At 50.1% G+C, this 19,716-nt stretch overlaps 1 protein-coding gene across 1 annotated transcript; it reads right to left on the bottom strand.

The window, feature by feature from the left end:
• Nucleotides 1-13,683: 13,683 nt before the first annotated feature.
• Dusp26 (dual specificity phosphatase 26) lies at nt 13,684-18,474 on the bottom strand. The gene is made up of 3 exons (XM_033765368.1): nt 18,005-18,474; nt 16,045-16,259; nt 13,684-14,667 (listed from the first exon to the last, which is right to left on the bottom strand). The coding sequence occupies exons 1-3, from the start codon at nt 18,223-18,225 to the stop codon at nt 14,468-14,470; spliced, it is 636 nt and encodes a 211-aa protein (XP_033621259.1). The 5' UTR covers nt 18,226-18,474; the 3' UTR covers nt 13,684-14,467.
• Nucleotides 18,475-19,716: the final 1,242 nt, after the last annotated feature.

Raw genomic sequence — 19,716 nt, 5'->3', positions numbered from 1 at the left:
CCGGCGCGACGTCCCGAGGGGGAGGGTGCCGGAGGGAAGGGAAATGGTAGAGCCACGTTGTTTTCTCGGCCCCTAGATCTGCTGCTGCTGCTGGCTTTTCTCTAGCCGGGGAGAAGCCGGTCCTGGGGAAGGACTCCGTTTCTGCTCCGCGGTCCCGTGGGGGGGGGGACGGCTGGTACCTCCCGCTGAGCCCCGGGAAGGGGTGCGGCGGAGGCCGGCGGGGAAGCACAGGAATTTACAAAGTTGTCACTTTTGGCCAGCGCCTCGCTTTACGAACTAGGAATCGAGGATGAAGCTTAAAGCGGATGACTTGGGTTCTATGGTCTTGGGGAGGAGAATCAACCCCGGAAACGAGATGGCATTAGTTTAAGGACAGACTCTTAGCATTCTGGCCTCACATAGATGTTGAATGGACCATAGTCGAAAGGATGAATCTCTCCATTCTCCGTCCAATGTATCTTTCACACAACGTACAGTTTCTGTTTTTAATCTATCCAATTTCTTTTCTAAAAGAAAGTATTCAGCTGGGCGTAGGGGAACACACCTATAATCCCAGCACTCAGGAGGCTGAGGCAGGAGGATCACTGCAAATTCCAGGCCAGCCTGGACTACATAGTGAGACCTTGTCTCAATACAAATAAAGAGTACTCTCCATGAGCCCATTGCATGCCCAGCACAGAGGCAGAGTCGCTGCGCCAATGTTGTGGGAGACGGCATGCTTCATCTTTCCTGAGGCTTCAGGTCATGAGATTACCAACCAACAAGCAAAAAGTCTGGATCTCTGGGCGTGGTGGTCCACCCCTGTAATCTCAGCACTCAGGAGACTGAGGCAAGAGGATCAACTGTGGGTTCAGTTCAAGGCCAGCCTAGGTAGGCTACACCGCAAGATCCTATCTCAAAAAACCCAGACAAATGTTTGTCTTCTTCTGAGACAGACCTCTTATCTTGTTACCCAATGTGTTCATTGGAAACATTTTTTTAAATGAATATTTTAAGGGAGTTCCTGATGTCCAAACAGGCACGCATGTGTACGAGTGCTTCGCCATTTTAAAGTAGAGCTGGTAGGAATAACCCCTCCCCTGCCCTCTCCTGTGGGAAATTGTTTCCAGGACTCCCAAGGAGACCAGAATCTTCTCCTGTGAAAGTCCCTTCTATGAATTGGCATGATGTTTGTATATCAGTTTTACACACCCTCCTTTACTTTATCTCTCCTTTCCCAAATATTAGCATAACTGAGGAGTATGGAGGAATAGCTTGCTGTATAATTTAACAATTGCTTGCTTTATTTATTTATTTTTGGGTATGGGGCTTGAATTTGGGACCTTGTGCTTGCAAGGCTGGAAGCAGAACCATGGCGCTAAATCCCCAGCCCAATTGCTTGCTCTACGACAACTGTTTTGCCCTGTGAGCTAGTTTGGAGGGGCATCACAAACATCTAACTTGTTCTGTTTCTTAATTGGGCAATTCGAGAACCCAGGAGAAAAGCAACACTCTGGCTATAGACGTGTAACATTTGCAGGTATCCAGGCGTGAGCCCAGAGATCCTGAGTAGTTGAAAGTTGGGGTCCAGAAATCTCCACTTGGGTATACTCTGTCCTCCCAAATTCTCCTGTCACTGAGAGGAGTAATAGTTGGATTCTCTCCAGCATGTAATTTCCCCTGGGATCTCCATCCCCAGCCCAGTTTGGCTGTTAACACAGGATGGGCTTCCTCTTCTGTCCTCCTGCCTCACCCACCAGAATAGCTGGGATTATAGGTGAGCACCACTGCACCTGGCCGGAGTTAACGTTCTAAAACATAGATCTGAGCATGCATTCCTTTGCTGAATAACTCTGCCTGGCCTCTGGTGTGGACAGTATAAAGTGTGGCATTCAGAACATTTCAGTCTGGCCCTTGCCTGTCGTCCCAGTACTCTCTTGCCCCACGCGCTATTCATCGGTCACAAAGCTGTTCCTGTTGCTCTTGTTCCTGGTACATAGTACAGTCTCTCTCGACTGTAATTTTGTGTGTGCTGTGTCTTCTGTTCAGAATGCCCATTTTTCTTCTGTGTCTGACAAACGTTGTGTGAGACTCAGCTGAAAAGCTGCCATTTCTGGCACTCACTGTTGCCACCCTCCCCTCGCCCTACCTGTTTTAACACTGAATGAACAAAGTAGCGTGTTACAGGATTTTAAAGATAAGTCCCTGATTTCCTAAGTGATGCCTTCATGAGCCCTCCTGGAAAGAGAGACTTCAAGGGCATTGCGGTTCGATAAAAGTTTTTGTAGTTTGTGTTTCTGTATGTCTGAATGCAATTAACTGTGCAATTTAAACTGCATTCCAAATGGAGAATACAGGTTTTAAAACAACCATGTTAGACAATGTTCCTTATGCTTCCAAAAATGTGACATTTTGAAAAAGGCAAAGCTAGAACGACAGTAAAGAGATCAGTGGTTGCTAGGGGTTGGTGAGAGCCAGTGATGAGTAGAGCACGGGGATTTTAGTGTGGTGAAACTCCGTATGACAGTACGCTAGCAGATACACGTAGTCATCAAGTTGTCTAAACACACAAAATGTACAACATCAAGAGTGAACTCTAACGTAAACCATGGGCTGCCGGTGACACTGATGTTCTCCTTGGTGATAACGAATGCACCACTCCGGTGGGGACCTTGATAGCAGGGACCGTTATGCACGCATGGGATCAAGAGGTGCACAGGAATTCCCTGCAACCTCCCAATTTTGCTGTGAACATAAAACTACACTGATAAAATTAAGTCTATTGGATTAAAGAAAGTGTGACTAATGGTTACTCCTATGGTTCTTCCTATTCGCTGGCTCGGGGTGAGGTGTGATAGTGACTCTAATTTTATTAAGGCTTTCCTTGCTAGGTGCCTCCAGGGCAAACTGAGAAAGAGGAAGAGTCTTTGAAGGAAAAATTGACTGGATGTGGGGGAGACCTTCCCATCCCACTCTCCTTTAAGGCTAAGGAGAGCTTGGGTGGCAAGAAACACTGAAGGCAGGAATCGTGGAGACTTTTTACTGAGGCAAAGCCGGTCACACGGGATGGTGAACGTTTCAGGACACAGCTACATGAACCACAACTACTACCATTAGACCGGACATTATGTAATAATTTGTATTTTATGCCTGACGTTTCAAGCATCCAGTCAACCCTCCTGCAGCACTAAAAAACCCGGCAGTTTGGAAAAACCACCAGATCCCTTCCCAACTGTGTAACCTCATCCCTCCTGGACAGAGTGCCTCAAAGGATGCCTTGGATCGGGAGTTAATAGGTTGGAGGAAGGACTTGGGTCTTGGTATCTTTGAAAAGGATGGTTCAGTCCCAGTACTTAGACTGAAGATCCCATTGAAGACAAGTTGATTTCACGCATTGTGATAATCCAGTTTCTTTCTTTCTTTTTTTAAATCAATTTTGTTTGTACATTTTAGGTATACGATATAATGACACTCATCATTGGGAATTTGCACCTTTACCTAATCTATCTTGGTTCTTATTTTCCCCCCATTCTCCTGCCCTCCCGTCCACCACTCCATCCCTCCCTATTTACAATCCAGTTTCCACTATGTCACCTTCAACTTTGTCCATGAGGTCACAGCTCCTACACCCACCGTGGAGTAAGTCAGGAAGACAAGTTTGTTTTTTTGTTGTTGTTGAGGAAACTGAAACAAGTACAAATGACGGTTCACATATTTGGAGACACTGGAGAAAGCTGAAGTAGAGCTACTTTTTAAGAGTTATGTTTATAAATCTCCTCAGAAAGTGGACAGAGAAATACTAAACCTCCAGACAAATCGAAGGAGTGAATGGCAGTCTCCTCATTGCTGCTAACCCCCTGCAACACTCTCTCATACACCCAACAAGCCTCTCATTTGAAGGCCTCTGAAAACATCAAAGAAACAATTTGGGGAGAGACTTCAAATCTGAGGAGGATGGGAGGCAGAGACTTGGGTCACTCCAGTTCTCTTCAAGAAGGGACTCTTCTGGGGCCTCAAAACCCATCCGTAGAGTACAGAAGATGAGTCTAACCATACATCGATGACAGTAAAAAATGCTAATCACCCCTAAGTAAGCATGTCATGCTTCAAAAATAGGCCAATTGTCACAATATTTTCCCAGGCTTTTTAGCATGTTGAAGAGCTTTTACCAAAGGAACATGCAATTTTTTAAAGGTGTTGAGAGTTGTTCATTGTGTACTGGGGTAATGACTTCCCGTCCCTTCCCTTCCCTCCCTCCCTTCCTCCCTCCCTCCTTTGTGCTGAGATTAAACCCGGGGCCTAGTTCATTTTAAACCAGAAGCAACTTCGCTGTTTTATTCTTAAAAGGTCTGGCTGCTCCTGTGCAGATCTTCCCGTGGTCTCTATACTTGGATGCTTTCAGGGGATTGATACAACTCTTGGCAACAGGTGATCCTTGTCTACTGAGCAATGGCCCCAGGGCTTGAGCAGCAGCTCTCCTGGAACAAGTGACAGCAATGTTCCCACCCCCTCGTAGGGGGTCAAACCCACAGGGGAGTCCAGGAAGAATGAAAGGTACTGGTGTGATGAGAAGGAAAACCTTTTCTCTCCCTCTCACTCAAAGTGGCCCAATTCTGCTGCAGGGTCGGGGACTTTCCCTGAAACACCTCTTCAAGCAAACTCTGATGTTTTTCCTAAATCTCCAAGAGGGTTGGGAGGGAACAGAAGGCATGAGGTTCTGGCTAACCTGGTTGTTGAAAATTCTGTGCAGTCTTTCTGTGTTTTTAGTTTCCTAGAATGAAGCAGCCGCTCCAGGCCAGAGCTGAGCCACGTCCTCAGGGGGTGGGGACTTGAGAATGGAGTGAAGTGGGGTAGGGACCTCTTCCTGGTCCCTCGGCCACCACATGCGAGCCCAGTGTTTAGTGCTTTGCATAGATTCCTCACTACAACCCTTGAGGGATTGTTGTTTATTTTCGTATAAGGTGGGTTTGAAACCTAGGAAGTTTAGATCTTAGCACAGATCACATAATTCAAGTGATGGCACCAGAATTCCAGCCAAGCTTGGCCTCTTTCCATGAAGCATGCTGCATCCTAAACACCAGCAGAGTGGCTGAGGAAGAGGGCAGCCTGACACGGTTTGAAGTACGCCGAGCCTCAGTTTCCTCACCTGTAAAGTCCAGAAGCGGAGTTCACTACACAGGGTTGTATGAAGGACAAAGTGTTTGAAAAATGCTTGGAATGTGTGAAGCATACACAGCCCCCGGCGGTGTCAGTTACCCCTGTCCTTGAGCTGGGTCGGGAAGCACTGTGTCTCAGAAGAACCGTGAGACTAGGAGTCAGTGCGGTGTGTTAATTAGGAGGCAGGTTTGGCCAGGGAAGTAGTTTGGAAAATATGTTAAAAACTCTTAGTGGGGCATGGTGCCACATGCCTATAGTCTACTTCGGAGGCTGAAGCAGGAGGATTGCAGGAGCCCACACATTTGAAACCAGTCTGAGCAAATAATGAGAATATGTCTCAAAAACTACAATAGAAACAAAAACAAAGCCACTCTGACTGGCCTCCCTGTGAGAGGCGGAGCCTGGCTCCCACCTGCCTGAGTTTGGGCCTTGATGATTCTTGAAACAAACAGAATAAAGTAGAAGTGACCATGCTTGACTCTGAAGACTGCATCGAACAATGACTGCAGCTTCCTTCGCGCTCTCTTCCTCTTAGGGCACTGTTCCGGGGAAGCCAGTGAGTGCCTTCCCCACAGAAGCCGGAGAAGCCGGGTGCTGGGGAACGGAGGTCACTGGGCACAGCCTTGGGAGTGAACTTGGGAGTGGATATTGGCAGGCCCTGCCTCCCCACTGACCACAGCCTCCCCGCAGATCTGGAGACAGAAGTACGGTTATGTTGCTCTTGAGGTCCTGATCTAAGAAATGATGACGTGATAATAGATATTTGTTTGTTTGTTTCTTTGTTTTTTTGAGACAAGGTATCACTATGTAGTTGAGACTGACCTGGAACTCACTGTGGAGCCCAGGCTGGTCTCGAACTCACAGCGATCTTCCTGCCTCAGCCTCCCGAGTGCTGGGATTACAGGCGTGCACCACCACGCCTGGTTTAAACCATTGAGTCTTGAAGTAATCTGTTATTTAGCAGTAGATAAATAATATAGCTACTATATAACAAAGAGACAAAAATACTAGCGTGCTCAAACAATAAGGTGATTTATTTTCAACCAGAAACACTGCAAAGACACTGGAAGGTACAGAGGATGGACATAGTTCTGCTTTGTGAAGCCGTCTGAGGGCTCGGGATCTTTCGCCCCTGTCCTGTGTCCTGAGATGTTTCCCTTTCTCATGCAGTAAGAACTGGCTCGCTTAAATATCTTATGTTCCAATCCAAAGGAAGGCTATGAAAGAGGGAAGGGAAAGCCTTTTCACACAAGCAATAGACCATTAGTTTTGTTCATATTCCACTGGTCAGAATTTAGTTCCCATCACATTTCTCTGTAGAGCCGCAGTGTGTCGTCTCTGGCTGAATAGCTGTGTGCCAGGTTAAAGCTCACCACAGTTCTATTACTAAAAGGAGGAGTTTGAAATAGCTTCCAGCAGAGGCCTACAATCCCTACTCGAGTCCTGGTTTTGGAGCTATTTCTGTGCCTTCCACGCACTCTGCTCTTCCTGGCTTGGAGTTCTCATTTATAAAGTGAAGGATCAGAAGCTGGGCATGGGATGTGCACCTACAATCACAGCCAGAGGAGAGGCTGAGGCAGGAGGATGGCAAGTCATAGCCCAGCTTAGAGATTTTTAAGAACCTGTCTCAAAATTAAACAAAGTAAAAAGTAAACAAAGTGCTAGGGTGTAGCTCAGTGTGAAGGCCCTATGTTCAATCCCCAGTGTGAGAGAAAGAAAGAGAAAGAACGAAAGAAAAAGAAAGAATCGCATTTACCTTCCCATTGTTGGGACACAATACCCGGCACTCACAGTTTAAAGGAGGAAAGGTTGCTGGGGATTTAGCTCAGTGGTTCCGCAGCCTGCCTCGCAAGCACAAGGACCTGAGTTCGATCCCCCGTACCAATTAAAAAAAAAAAAAAGAGTATGGTAAAGGAGGAGAGGTTTATTGGCTCATAGTTCGTAGATGTTTCTGTCTATAGTTGGCTGGCTCCAAGGCCGGGGGGCAGGGCAGAGACGCAGCACAGAGGAGAAACAGTGCGTGGTATGGTGTGAAGAAGCAGAGCGAGATCAAGGGAGTAGGCAGGGAGACAGATCCTTTCAGACCACGCCCTCCAGCCAGGCCCCACCTCCCGAGTCAAGTTTAGCTACAAACTCCGCATCGGACAAGCCAGGGATGAGCATCACACTCAGGATCCAATTAGCTCCCCACAGCCGCCCCTACAAGTGCGTGACGCTTTGGTGGAGGGGGCATCTAGGCATAAGGCAATACAGGAAGAAAGAAAGCCAGCAATTGTTCACTTTATTATGTATACGTGCTTAATAAAGCATCTATTTTAGCACTAGGGGTCAAACCCAGAGATTTTTCCACTGAGCTACATTCCCAGCATTTTATTTAAACTTTTTATTTTGATATAGGGTTTCACTAAGTTTCTAACTTGCCCAAGCTAGGCTCAAACTGGTGATCTTACCTCACCTGCAGGAGTGTTGGGATTACAGGCATGTGGCACTGTACCTGCTCTCAAACGATTTTATTCTTAGTAGCATACCTTTTTGTTTTTTTGGTACTGGGGATTGAACTTGTGAGGCAGGCGCGGTGCCACTGAGCTAAATCCCCAGCGCACTACTATAATACTGTTATGCAGTAATGTTTTAAAACAAACTATAGGCCGAAGATATTCCTCAGTTGAAGAGCATGTAGGTAGCCCTGGGTTCAATCCCAAGCACCAAACGCAAAAACCCGCATGTGTATAAAATAAAAATAAACTTGATTATATGAATAGCTGAGAGGTTTCTTTCTCTGTCTTCTCTTCACATAAGTGGACCCAAGGAAAGCTATTTGAAATACTAGGGCTCAGGGTTGGGGGTTTGATCCCCAGCATTGAAAAAAAAATCACCTCCTGTGTGCTAAGAATATAAGTAAGAATGTATATATTTAATTGTAACATACAGTGATCATCTAATGGAGCAAACTTTCATGGAGCTTGTCTGCTAACATTGACTCAAATTTCCTTGTTTTATCATGTGGGAACATAAGTTACATGGTGGAAAATATAAGGGTTTTGGACTGATGTTGATTCAAGACTATTATATTACTGTACTAGCTTCTCAAAGTGCAATCAGTTGAAAAGGAAGCATTGTGTTTACAAATCTGTTTTGAAATATTTGCCAACATTTTGGTAGCATTTAAAAAAAATTTTTTTTTTGGGTATCAGGGATTGAACTAGGTAGCATTTTTAATGAAAGTAATTGTTTCCAGCAAGAGTTTAAGAGCTGGGCATGGTGGCGCATGCCTGTAATCCCAGCACTCGGGACGCTGAGGCAGGAGGATCACTGCGAGTTTGAGACCAGCCTGGACTACATGGTGAGTTCCAGGTCAGCCTCAACTACATAGTGAGACCCTGTCTCAAAAAAACCAAAAAAACAAAACAAAACAAAGCAAAAGAAAACTGAATAGTTTCTCTCATGTGAAAAACTAAAAGTGTAAATAAGATCCAAATTGTATAATGGACAATGTGAAATAGGAAGAAAAGGGCTAAAGCCTCTGGCTTGGCAGTGGGAGCTGTGTGCTCAGCAGCTATAGCGGAGCAGAAGAGTGAACCTGCCCTATGATGTCCAGCCTCGCTGCAGTTCCTTCACACCTTGGGCCTCAAATTTTGGGGCATCTCTTTCCTTTCTCCTAGGACAAATGAGGGTCCCCCCTCCTTGGAGCAGGGGCCAAAGTGAGGCAGGGCTGGGCTGGAATGCTGAGGGTCCTGGATGGACTTGAACATTCCTGGAGCCCAAGCTGTCCCCACGCCAGTTAACGTTTTCACCACCACCCGATGCGTCCTCTCCTAGGCTGCCAATGGCTGTTACATCTCATCCGGGATGAGGAGCTAAAGCTCTGTCAAGATTATAACTGAGAATCTGGACTTGCCCAGCCTTAACCCGGTTTGTCAATAAACTCCAGAGTCAGAGAGGAGGGGCCTGACTTAATATCTGTGTCTTTGAAAACATAAACTCTGCCAGGGAGAGTTACCGGGGCAGAGATGGAGGCTGTTTCACTCCACAGACCAGACCGGCAGAAGCTGGTTTAGGAGCTGATAAATACTCACTCCTCCCTGCTTCCCAGCAACAGGGCTGGGCCCCGTTCCACGGGCTTCCCCACTTGCTTCCCGAGAGACTCCCTGTGCCAGCCACCTGCAGGCTGGCTCCAGAGACCAAGTGGGAATTTGGCTGGAGATTTAAGAGTTCACCAAATCAGAGGAAAAGTTCCAGGCCCTTCTGAAGGCCAGACCCACTGCCCACAAAGAGCATTCCAAGAGTGGCTGGGGGGCAGTTAGGGGGTTGGGAGAAAATCAGGGAAGGGGGCTAGCCTGGGCTTCTCGGGCTAAGGAGTAGTTTGTATGTCTGACAGGACACGGCAGGGGGACTGATTCACAGCAGAAGGTCACAGGCAAACGGTCTTAAAGAGTGAAGCAGCTCTCGTGGAAGAAAATAGGTAGAATCCTGGCCTGGCGGTGCACACCTTCCAGAGCTCTGGGAGGCTGAGGCAGAAGAAGGGCAGGTTCAAGCCCAGTCTGGGCACCCTGGTGACATAGTGAGAACCTGTCTGAAGAAGGAAAAAAATAAAAAGGACCGGAAATGTAACTCAGTGTGAGAGGTCTGGGTCCCTGGTACTTAAACAAAAATCTTAGAGGAGGCCAGAGTTGAACTGGAGAGTAGATGTTTGACTCACCAGAAGGACAAAGTCACTGTTCACGTTGTTCTGTGCCAATATGAGCTCATGTCTCTTTCAGCTTTTTCATTTGTTTGTGCTTTGAGACAGGGTCTTATTACATAAGTCCAAGCCAGCCTTGAATTTGAATGAAGTCTAGGCTGGCCTTGAAGTCATGATCCTCCTGCCTCAACCTCCCGAGTATAGGATTACAGGAGTGTGCCGCCAGGCCTGGACCTCTTTCCACTTCAGAGGACACACTGGGATCCCAGATTTGAGACAAAGTTTTCCATTTATAGCTTGTTGGCACAATGCACAAAATACCTGCTGCTGATGAGTGTCTTGGTTACTTTTCTTGTTGCTGAGGCAAAATACTGGACGCCCAAAGTTGCAGGAGAAAAGGTTTATTTAGCTCAAGGTTTGTAGAGGTTTTAGTTCATGATTGGCTGGGTCCAAGCCAGGGTGGCATCATGAGTAGAAATGGTTTATGCAGCAGAAGGGAGCAAAGCAACCAAGCAAGGGACCAGACAAGCCTCCTTCTGTCCCTCATATTGGATGCAGTCTCCTGGGATTAGGGCGCTGCCTTAGTCATCACCCACCTTTACTCCCAGCACCCTCAATCCTAGCACGGCACCATGAATCAATCTCAATGTCACACACTCTAGATTCAGGCACCTCTGAAAAGCCCCACTGGTGACTGCGTGAGGCTTTGAATGGACCTCTAGATACAAACCACAACAATGGGCCAGGATCTAGGATACCAGTGACTCCAGGTCAGCGCCCTGGCCCCAGAAGCCCTCTCCCTGTACTTCTGCATTGCGGGTTCACAGTTCTCAGACCCTGTTAGAGAACAGCCCTATTGTTTTTTTCAGCCAGTGCCTGGTGTCAGTGAGGACAAGTCTTAGTCGTCCAACCGGCCTTAGCTGCTTCCTACTGTGCCTGTAACAGATCACTGCATATTCAACAGTTTAAACAATAGGCAGTTAGCACTTTGCAGTCGCACAGGTCAGAAGTCTGGCAGAGCTCTCACTGGGCTAACAGCGTCAGCAGGGCTGTGTTTCTTTCCGGAGGTTTCAGGAGAGAAGCCACCCGTGGTCCTCGGTGCCTCAGCAGTGGGGGTTGGCGTTCTCTTGTCAAGTCTGTCGTCACTGAAAAGGCTCTGCCCTTTCAAGGGTTCGTGTGGCTAGGCCCACCCAGGCGCCCCAGAGTCAGTCTCTGCAGCTCAAGGAGCCAAGGCTGGATGCGTTCTGTCCCCCAGGGGCTCATGTTCTGCTGGTGTTGAGGGCCGGGAGACTTTAGGGGGAACGAGAGGGCGGTGGTGAGGTCACTGGTGCTGCACAGGGTTGGGATTCCGGTGGTTCTCGGGGACCCTGCCATTTCCGAGAGACTGAGTTGTTATGACAAGCAAGCCGGGCCTCCAAGTCTCCCGAGGGCCTCTGCCTCCTGAGTGCGCTCTCTCCATCACCGCCCTCTGTCTTTACAGAATCCAATGTCCAGCCACCCAGAGGCCAAACTGCTCTGGTCACCTGATCTTGGAATTTCAGCTCCCAGACCGTGAGCTAAACAAACCTCTTTTCCTTATAACTATCGAGCTTCAGCATTTTGTAATAGCAACAGGAAAGACTAATACACCAGGAAGAGGCGGCATATTCACAGATTACAGGGATCAGGGTGTGAACAGTAGTCAGAAACTTTTGGATGTTTTGTCTCCCACCTCCCACAAAAAAATGTCCCAAGGACACAGGTTTATCTTCGTTATTGCCTCACCCTTTTTTCTACTTGAGTTTCCTTCCTACTTTTCTATTTCTTTTACAGTGCAGAGGATGGAATCTGGGGCCTTACGCACAATAGGCAAGCATTCTACCACTGAGCCACTGCCCAGCTCCAAGTGTCCTTTGCTTTAAGGGATCTGTTTCTAGCAGGGACCCCTAGGGTACAACAGCAGAGCCCTCTGGAGCTGCATAAGTTACCCACCTGTCTACTTCCAGCGCCCCCTCTCCTGGGCCCAGAAGCAATGGTTTTCTGTCTGCCGCTGCCGCCACTGCCCGTGGAACTCCCAAGGTGGGATTAGGTGTGGGGTGAAGGACTTGCACACATTCCTCCCCTCCCCAGAGACAGCCAAGGCCCTAGGGCCTGCAGGCTGGAGTCAACATTGCAGAGGGAGGGAAGGGAGAGTCGGCAACTAACAAGGGCCCATTTCTTCCCAGTAATTTCTGGTCCCTTGCTTGGGTTCCCATGGTCAGCTGCCTAAGAATAGGATTGGGGGGAGCCTGGACATTGAATTTCAGTTTTGGTAGGGGACAGCAAGGCCCCCCTGTGACAGGCGTCATCCTGAATGGCCTTGGAGGGTGGGACTGGTGGAGCTGTGGGCTCCTGCTCCACCCCGCTGAAACACACAAGTGCCTTGAGAAGAGTAACCATCTCTGGAAAAGACAGACACATTTTCAATTCACTTTATTTCCAGATACAGGTAATCAAAGCACGACGCGTGGAGGTGGCAAGTCCAGAGGTTTGGGGGAATCTGTGCTGTGGTAATTCCTCTTCACCCCACGCCTGACCCCCACCCCCACTCTCTCTAAAGCAATGGAGTTGGAGGCAAAGCATAGGTAGGATGATGGTTAATCTCATAGATTCTGGAGCCGGAGAACCGAGATTTAAATTTTCGCTTTTCCGTTTACTATTCGTGTGTCCTTGGGCAAATTAGTTAACCTCAATTTCCCACTTCCTAAGCAATGACTACTATGCAGGGTTTTCATGAGGATTCCATGAGTTATTGTCTGTAAAGACAGAAGAGTTCCCATGGGTAACCGCAATATGGCTTTGCCAAATAATAAAAATATACAATCTGCTCTATGGGATCATCTTGAAGCCTGTTCTCTGGTCAAATATCCTTTCGAAGCCATATTTCCCCCCTAAAAGTTATAAACGAATTCTCAAGTTATTCATCATGAAAATAATTCGTGCACATTTAAACTGCACCAATATGGTCATGGCTGTTTGCGTACACTCGCAGTAATACACTTTATAGAATAAACAAAGGCAAGGATAACCTATTATCTTCTATACTAATCTAGTATAGAGCATGAGTTATTTCTGATTTCTGGGTTCTTTTTTTCTCATGGTCCTTGGGATAGAAGGCAGGGGTGCTCTACCACTGAGCCACACTCAGCCCCACATCTGTTTTTTGTTTTGTTTTTTGAGTCAGGGTCTCATTATGTAGCCCAGGTTGGTTTTAAACTCACAGCGATACTCCTGCCTCAGCCTCCTGAGTGCCGGGATTACAGGAGTGTGCCACCACGCCCAGCTGCCCACATCTGTTTTTGGTTAAGCTTGATAACGAGATTGTGTTACCATCTTCTGAGGCAAATCACCAAAGATTAAAAGAGAAAGCAATCACATTACCTCTCCCAACCCTCTCGGTGCTTTAGCACCAGACAAGACACAAAGTCATAAATGGAGCTGATTTAGGGCTGGGCTTGATGTTACATTAATTTTCTGTTATTCCATCAGAATGGGTACTTCTAAAACTAGGAGGTTAGGCAAGTGCTCTGCCACTGAGTTACATCCCTGGCCCTTTTTATTCTGAGACAGGGTCTCACTAAGTGGCCCAGGCTGGCCCTGGACTTTGCGATTCTCCTGCCTCAGATCCACTAGTAGCTAGGGTTACAGGCGTGCGCCACTATGCCTGGCTGGATGGGGACTTGTTATAGAAATCAGATTTATTTTTAAAAAGTAAAAGTATTGAAGCGTTTGAACCTGTGAACAAAGAAAGGCCTGTTTTAAACTCAGGTGAAGGACAAAATGTCAGGGCAGCAGCACAGAGCGGTTGCCGGCCTGAAGTTTTTGGTCCTCTGCTGTCCCCTTGTGGATTTGTTGGAAATAGCAGCTCAAGATTCCCCAAGGCTCCCTAGGAACTGGCGGTGGAGGTTTGCCAGGTGGTAGAGGTTTATTTACCGCTGATAGGAGGAGGTCCGGAACCACTGCCACGGCAAGCAAGGCTGGGCTTCCCAGGGGAGAGGTATGGACCTCTTTTCCTCTGGCATTGCCACAAAACTCTCCCCTTTTCCAGCATCTTTATTTTTCATCCAGGCACCTGGATCCAGTCCCACCTACCGACGGCCAGTTGCGCACCTGTGTTATTCTTCTGGCCACCAGCAGCGCCATGGGCGCCACGCCGGCCCTTACACCTGCTTTTCCTGCGCTCGTGGTAACAAGGCTGCGGAATTTCCCTCAGTTTCACAGCTCTCACACGCTCTCAGCTGCCTTCTCCACGCCATGGTCTGCGCACCTCCCCATACCATCCCGTTTGTGCTACAGCACCTGTGGTTCCCTGCTGGGCACAGGAGCAAGGGGGGGAGGAGAACACTTGGACACAAGGAGGGGACGGGGCTGCGTGTCACTGGGAACCCCTCGGCTGGCATCCAGCGGTGTCTCAACCCCAGGACCCCCTCTACCTACAGCCTAGCTGCCCCTTCCTGGTCGGCACCCCCCGGGCACCTGGCCACCACACTGCCCAGCTTTGGCTTCTACCGGTGACCTGGGGTTTGGCCCCAGCAGAGGATGGGCTATTTGAGCTTTCTGCTGCCCTCTTGTCTCTAGATGGAGCCAGGGACCCACGCCAGGCCTGGCCTGACCTGACCTCATTCCCTCCACTCATGCCTCCAACCCCTGCCGCAGCCTGCGGTCCAGGGCCAGGAGCTGCCTCAAGAAACCCCGGTTGGGGATGATGCCTCGGTGGTCCTTGACTTTCTTGATGGCCTCCACAAGGGTGAGGCGGTGATACAGCATGAGGTAGGCCAGCACCAGGGTGGCGGACCGGCTCACTCCCACGGCACAGTGCACCAGGATCCTCCCTGCAGGACAGAAACGAGAGGGCTGGAGACAGGGGTGTCAGGGAGGTGAGGAGAGAGGTGCGAGGCAGCTGGCAGGGACGTGGATGTCTAGTGGCACCTGATAGGATTGAGATTCGGAGCCTGGGCTGGGGGCTCAGTGCTAGGTCAGGAGCTCAGCTTAGCCCAGGCAGGGCCCTGGCCGGGTTCAATTCCTGGTACTGGGGGAAAACATGCGGATTCCCAGCAAACCGGGAGAGGCCTCGGCACAGTAGGAGAGGGCAGGCGGCAGCAAGGGCAAATAAACCTGAGCAGAACTCAGCGGAGGAGACCACTCACCACGGTCTAACCGAGCTTTGCACAGAGAGGGGCGCGTGGACATCTTCCCAGCATGGCTAGGAAACACTCTTGTGTTGAGCCTGGCCTTCTTCACCCCCTTTTTAGTTTGTTTGTTTTTATTTTTTGAAACGGGGTCTCCATATGTTGTCCCAGGCGGTCCAGCAATCCTGGGCTTAAGCGATCCTCCTGCTGCAGCCTCCTGAGAGCTGGGACTCAGGTCACTGCACCTGGCTCCCCCAGCCTCCAACTTGCTTTTCTCTCGACCACTGAATGTATTTCTTTGTGCAGCATCCCTGCAGATGCCCAAACCCATGGGTGCTCAGGGTCCTTCTCTAAAATGGGAGTGTTTGCATGCAACATTCACACCTCCCCGGTGTGCTTCAGGTCATCCTGAGTTGCTGCAACCCCGAACACAATACAGCGCTACGCAAATGGTTGTGGTACTGTGTCCACGGAATAACGACAAGAAATAAAAAGCCTGTGCAGGTTTGGTACAGACTTCCTTTTCTGAATCTTTGATCCACAGCTGGATGAATGCATGGATTCAGAACCCAAGAATATAGAGGGCTGACTGTATTTGTTTTTCCTGATGACTAAAGCATTTTTATCATGTTTAAGGTGAAAATAAGTGGAACGTGTTGAAATAAGTTTTTATAAAAATTACAGCACCCAGCTAGGCATGGTGGTGCACGCTTGTAATCCAAGCACTCGGGAGGCTGAGGCAGGAGGATTGCTGTGAGTTCGAGACCAGCCTGGACTACATAGTGAGTTCCAGGTCAGTCTCAACTACATAATGAGACTCTGTCTCAATAAAACCAAGACAAAAACAAACAAACAAACAAAAAAACTACAGCACCCACAATCTCACCATCTGGGTACAACTGGCATCCCTAACCCTTCTCATGATGCCCATTCTTGTCCTTTTAGGTAGTAGAAAAAAAATGGTCAAAGGAGTATTTTTTTTTCCCTTGACATTATATCCTGAGCGTTTTGTCCCAGCGCTAAACTCTCTCTGTTCCCAGCCCTGAGGCTTCCCCTGAACTCTCCTGCCCTTTCTCCTACCTCCCGGCTGGCTCAGCGCCCGGTGGATGAAGTCTGCAGCGGTCTGGAAGTGGATACTCATGTCAAAGGCTGGTGAGTCGTGGGCCTCCACGCCCAGGTAGCGGATGCCCAGCCCCCCGTAGGCCTCGGGGATGCCCCGCCATCTGCTGTGGGAAGCGTTGAGGACGTGGGTGATGCCCAGGCGGCGCAGCTCACGGCGGTTGTTGGCCATGTCCCTGTGTAGACAAGAGGACAGGAGGGAGGGGAGCCAGGCATGGGCAGGGCTTCGCCTAGGTGCTGTCGCTGCACTCAGAAGGGAGCACGGTAGATACTGAGTTGGAGTCTTTTTTTTTTTTTTTTTGGTACTTGGGATTGGACCTGCGACTGTTGCTCTAAACTACACCCCAGCCCTTGTTACTGTTTTAAATTTTGAGACGGGGTCTCACTAAATCTCTGTGTTTCCCAGGCTTGTCTGAGCTTGTGATTTTCCTGCCTCAGCCTCTCCGAGTGCTGGGAGTTCAGGTGTGTGCCACTGTGTCTGGCTAACGATGTGGACTCTTGTGTGAATGGTGGTTGTGAGAACTGAAGATGCTTTGTCCGGCCAAGAGAAGACTAAAGGAGCCGTGTGAAAATGGCCATGATAAAACACTGAAGGAGCACTCCAAAGAAGCAGGGATTTATCAAATTCCTTAAATGTAGAGCCTTGAAGGGAGAACTAGGGTCAAAGGATTAAAGTTCAAGGAAACAGATTTCAGGCTCTCCCACAGGAGTGCTACTAACGGGGGTCTCTCCCGAGAGAGCTCAGGTGACCTCGGGACACAGCACTTGTGCTGCTGAACTGTGAGGCAGAGAGAGGAACTCAGTGGCAGGCGTGGGAACCGCAGAGCAGGTCTGGGCGGCGTGGGGAGGTTGTGGGCCTGCTCGTGTTTACCACAGCGCTGCCAAGGCTGGGAAGACGGAGCGGGGGTGCGGTGCATGGGTTCTATGCTCAAAAAAGTAAAACATTTGAAAAAGTATTTAATGCCGCCACTAGTCTTGAGATTGCGTGTTTCCAACACTTCTTCCCACACCTAATTCCTCTACTATTTTCTACTCTCGTTAGTACCCGGAATGCCTGTTCGGCCACTTTTCCTGTGGCTCCCTTTACCCTGTTTTACAATGTCACCTTCGGGTGGCCGCCTCTCACGCAGAATGGTCCTGCTCAGCACCTCTCCGTCTGCTGCAGGCTCCTGAGTAGAAAGAGCACCAAACTTGACCTTCCCAGTCCTGGCCTGCTGCTTACGACCGGTGTGACCTTGGGCCACTCACAGCTTCTCTGACCTTCACTTTCTTTATCCAAGACCTGGGAGAGTGGTCCCTTCCTTGCCAGGCTGCCGGGAGTTAAGAGTAACAATGCACACAAAGCCGTCCTTGCGCCTGCTGAAATCCTGGGGGAGTGAAGCGGGATTGCTCTTCCTGGGAGGCCGTCTCCACAGACCCCGGCAGCGAACTGCGGTTGCGCGAGGTCTCCAGGGAGCCCCTGTGGGTGCCCTCCCGGTCTTTCCATCACCCAGGGACTGCCTTTTCTCGGAGCCATAACACAGCAGCTGAAGGTCAGAGAAGTCATCTGCTGAACCTGGCTGGGAGGCAGGTTGGTACTCAACGCTAAATCTTTGCTGCGTGAATAACATTAGTCCTTGAACAGAGTTTTTCTGTCCAGAGTTGAGTGCTTCAATAATCCTATCCAGGCTGGGGATTTAGCTCAGTGGTTCTGCCGCCTGCCTTGCAACCACAAGGACCCGAGTTTGATCCCTGGTACCAAAAAAGAAAAAAAAAATCCTATCCAAACTCCCCTAAAGCCACCCACGTGTCCCCCCTTCAGTCCTCAACCTGGAACCAACACTGCAACTCAGTGTCTACTGCGCTTATTTTTTCTACACACACACACACACACACACACACACACACACACACCCACATTCCCGGCCTGCCGAGTACCTACTGGTCTCCAAGATAGAGGCCTGGCCAGACCTCATCAGCATGGTTGCAGGCTGTCTTGCCTGTGTACAGGAGCCTCTCCAGCTCGAAGACGTTGAGGAAGGGATGCTGCATGGGTGGCATCTCCGCCAGGCTCCCTCTGCTGCGAACAGGGGACCTTGAGCTGCTCCGGGAGAAGCGGGCCATGAATGTCATGGAGGCCCAGAGCCAGTTCCCAGGGCACATGGCAGAGGCAGGAGGAGCTGGGGCAGCTGCCGGTGACTGCGGTGACGATGGGGTTGGGCAGCAGGTAGCCGCTGCTAGAAGAAGGGGTACGAGACACGCTTGAGGGAGTCTAAGCCAGCGGCTTCCCTCCCTGCCAGCTGGGCTGGGCCCCGGGGAGAAGGTGCAGAGGGAGGGCAGTCTGGGCTGCGCAGTGGGGTCCTCCGGGATGGTCCTTTCCTCGGAGCTGCGACAGCTCCTCTCACTGAGCTCTTTGGCTCCTCCACGCAAGGAGGAAGGACAGTCACATGTCCCTGTTTACGGGAAGAGGGTGCTGCCCGGCTGCTGGGTTTCTGCCGCCCCACAGCTAGCCACACACACTCGGGGGCACACATGCCCACGCGCACAAATGTTGGTGGTCTGGATGCCCTGCATGCAGCTGGGGCCCTTGCCAGCTTGAATCTGGGTCTCATCTTGGGCTCTCGACAGAGATCTAGGGAGCTGGGACAGGTTGGGGGTGGCTTTGGACCTGTCCAGGGAGAATTAGCAGGAGGTCAAGCATGCCACGCCTGTCTCCCCAGGGCCAGAGAGAGGGAGTGCTGTCATCCATTTCTGCCCCGAACTCCCAGGGAGAAGCCTGGCACGCAGTGAGTGGGGAACAGCAATAATGCGGAGAGTAAGTTTGGGAAAAACACATCCTGAGTGCAAGCTGATGAAAGAAGGCCCGGTCTACATGCACAACAGGTAAACCACGTTCTTTTGATCAAAGCTCACCTCTCAGGAGAGGATTCTGAGTCAGGGCAGCAAGGGAGTGTAGTGGCTGTGCATGCAGGGAGGGTGGAGGCTCAAGGCCTGGCCAGAGGGAAGGGAAGGGGTTATCCGGGCTGGCTGAGCCCCTGCCTGGAGGCTCAATCACCATCTTTATTGCTGTTGGAATCCACAGGCCCGTGTTCACGCATGCACGGAGTCAGCCCGCAGGCGTAGCAGGTGGGCAGCCGTCTTTCCAAAAGTGTACTCTGGCTGCGGGGCTCCCAGCTGCGAAGGGACAGCCTCCAAGGCAGGCAGCTGGACCCTAACCCTCCTCCCCACTCACCCCTGTCTGGCCTGCCAGTCAGGGCGGTGTCTAACTGCACGGATCCCCTCCCTCTCCTTCCTCGCCTGCTGCCCAGGGGATCTCACTGTGTCTGGCAGGGAGAGGCCATCTTTGCCCCGCGCGCCCACCCCACCCTTTCAGCCAGGGCCGGGGGAGGGGGACCACGGATTCCCAGGGCGTCAGAAGCAAGGTTTTAGGACCAGGATCGGTGGGGGAAGATCTGACACGCAGTTGTGGAAGGAGAGAGATTTTCAAGGGCTGGGTCAGAAGAAGCACAGAAATACAGCACCGCAGTCACCAGCGTCTTCACCCCGCTTTCTGCTCGGGCCCGAGGACCCCATGGCTCTCTTCCTAAACAACCCTGCCTCCTAATCATAGATCCTGTTGCCTCTGAGAGGCAGAGGCGAGAGGCGGGGGAGACG

Source organism: Fukomys damarensis, unplaced genomic scaffold (genome assembly GCF_012274545.1).
Source record: "Fukomys damarensis isolate Sample0158 unplaced genomic scaffold, DMR_v1.0_HiC HiC_scaffold_18, whole genome shotgun sequence".
Taxonomy (NCBI): Eukaryota; Metazoa; Chordata; class Mammalia; order Rodentia; family Bathyergidae; genus Fukomys; species Fukomys damarensis.
This window is presented reverse-complemented; position numbering and strand designations above follow the sequence as displayed.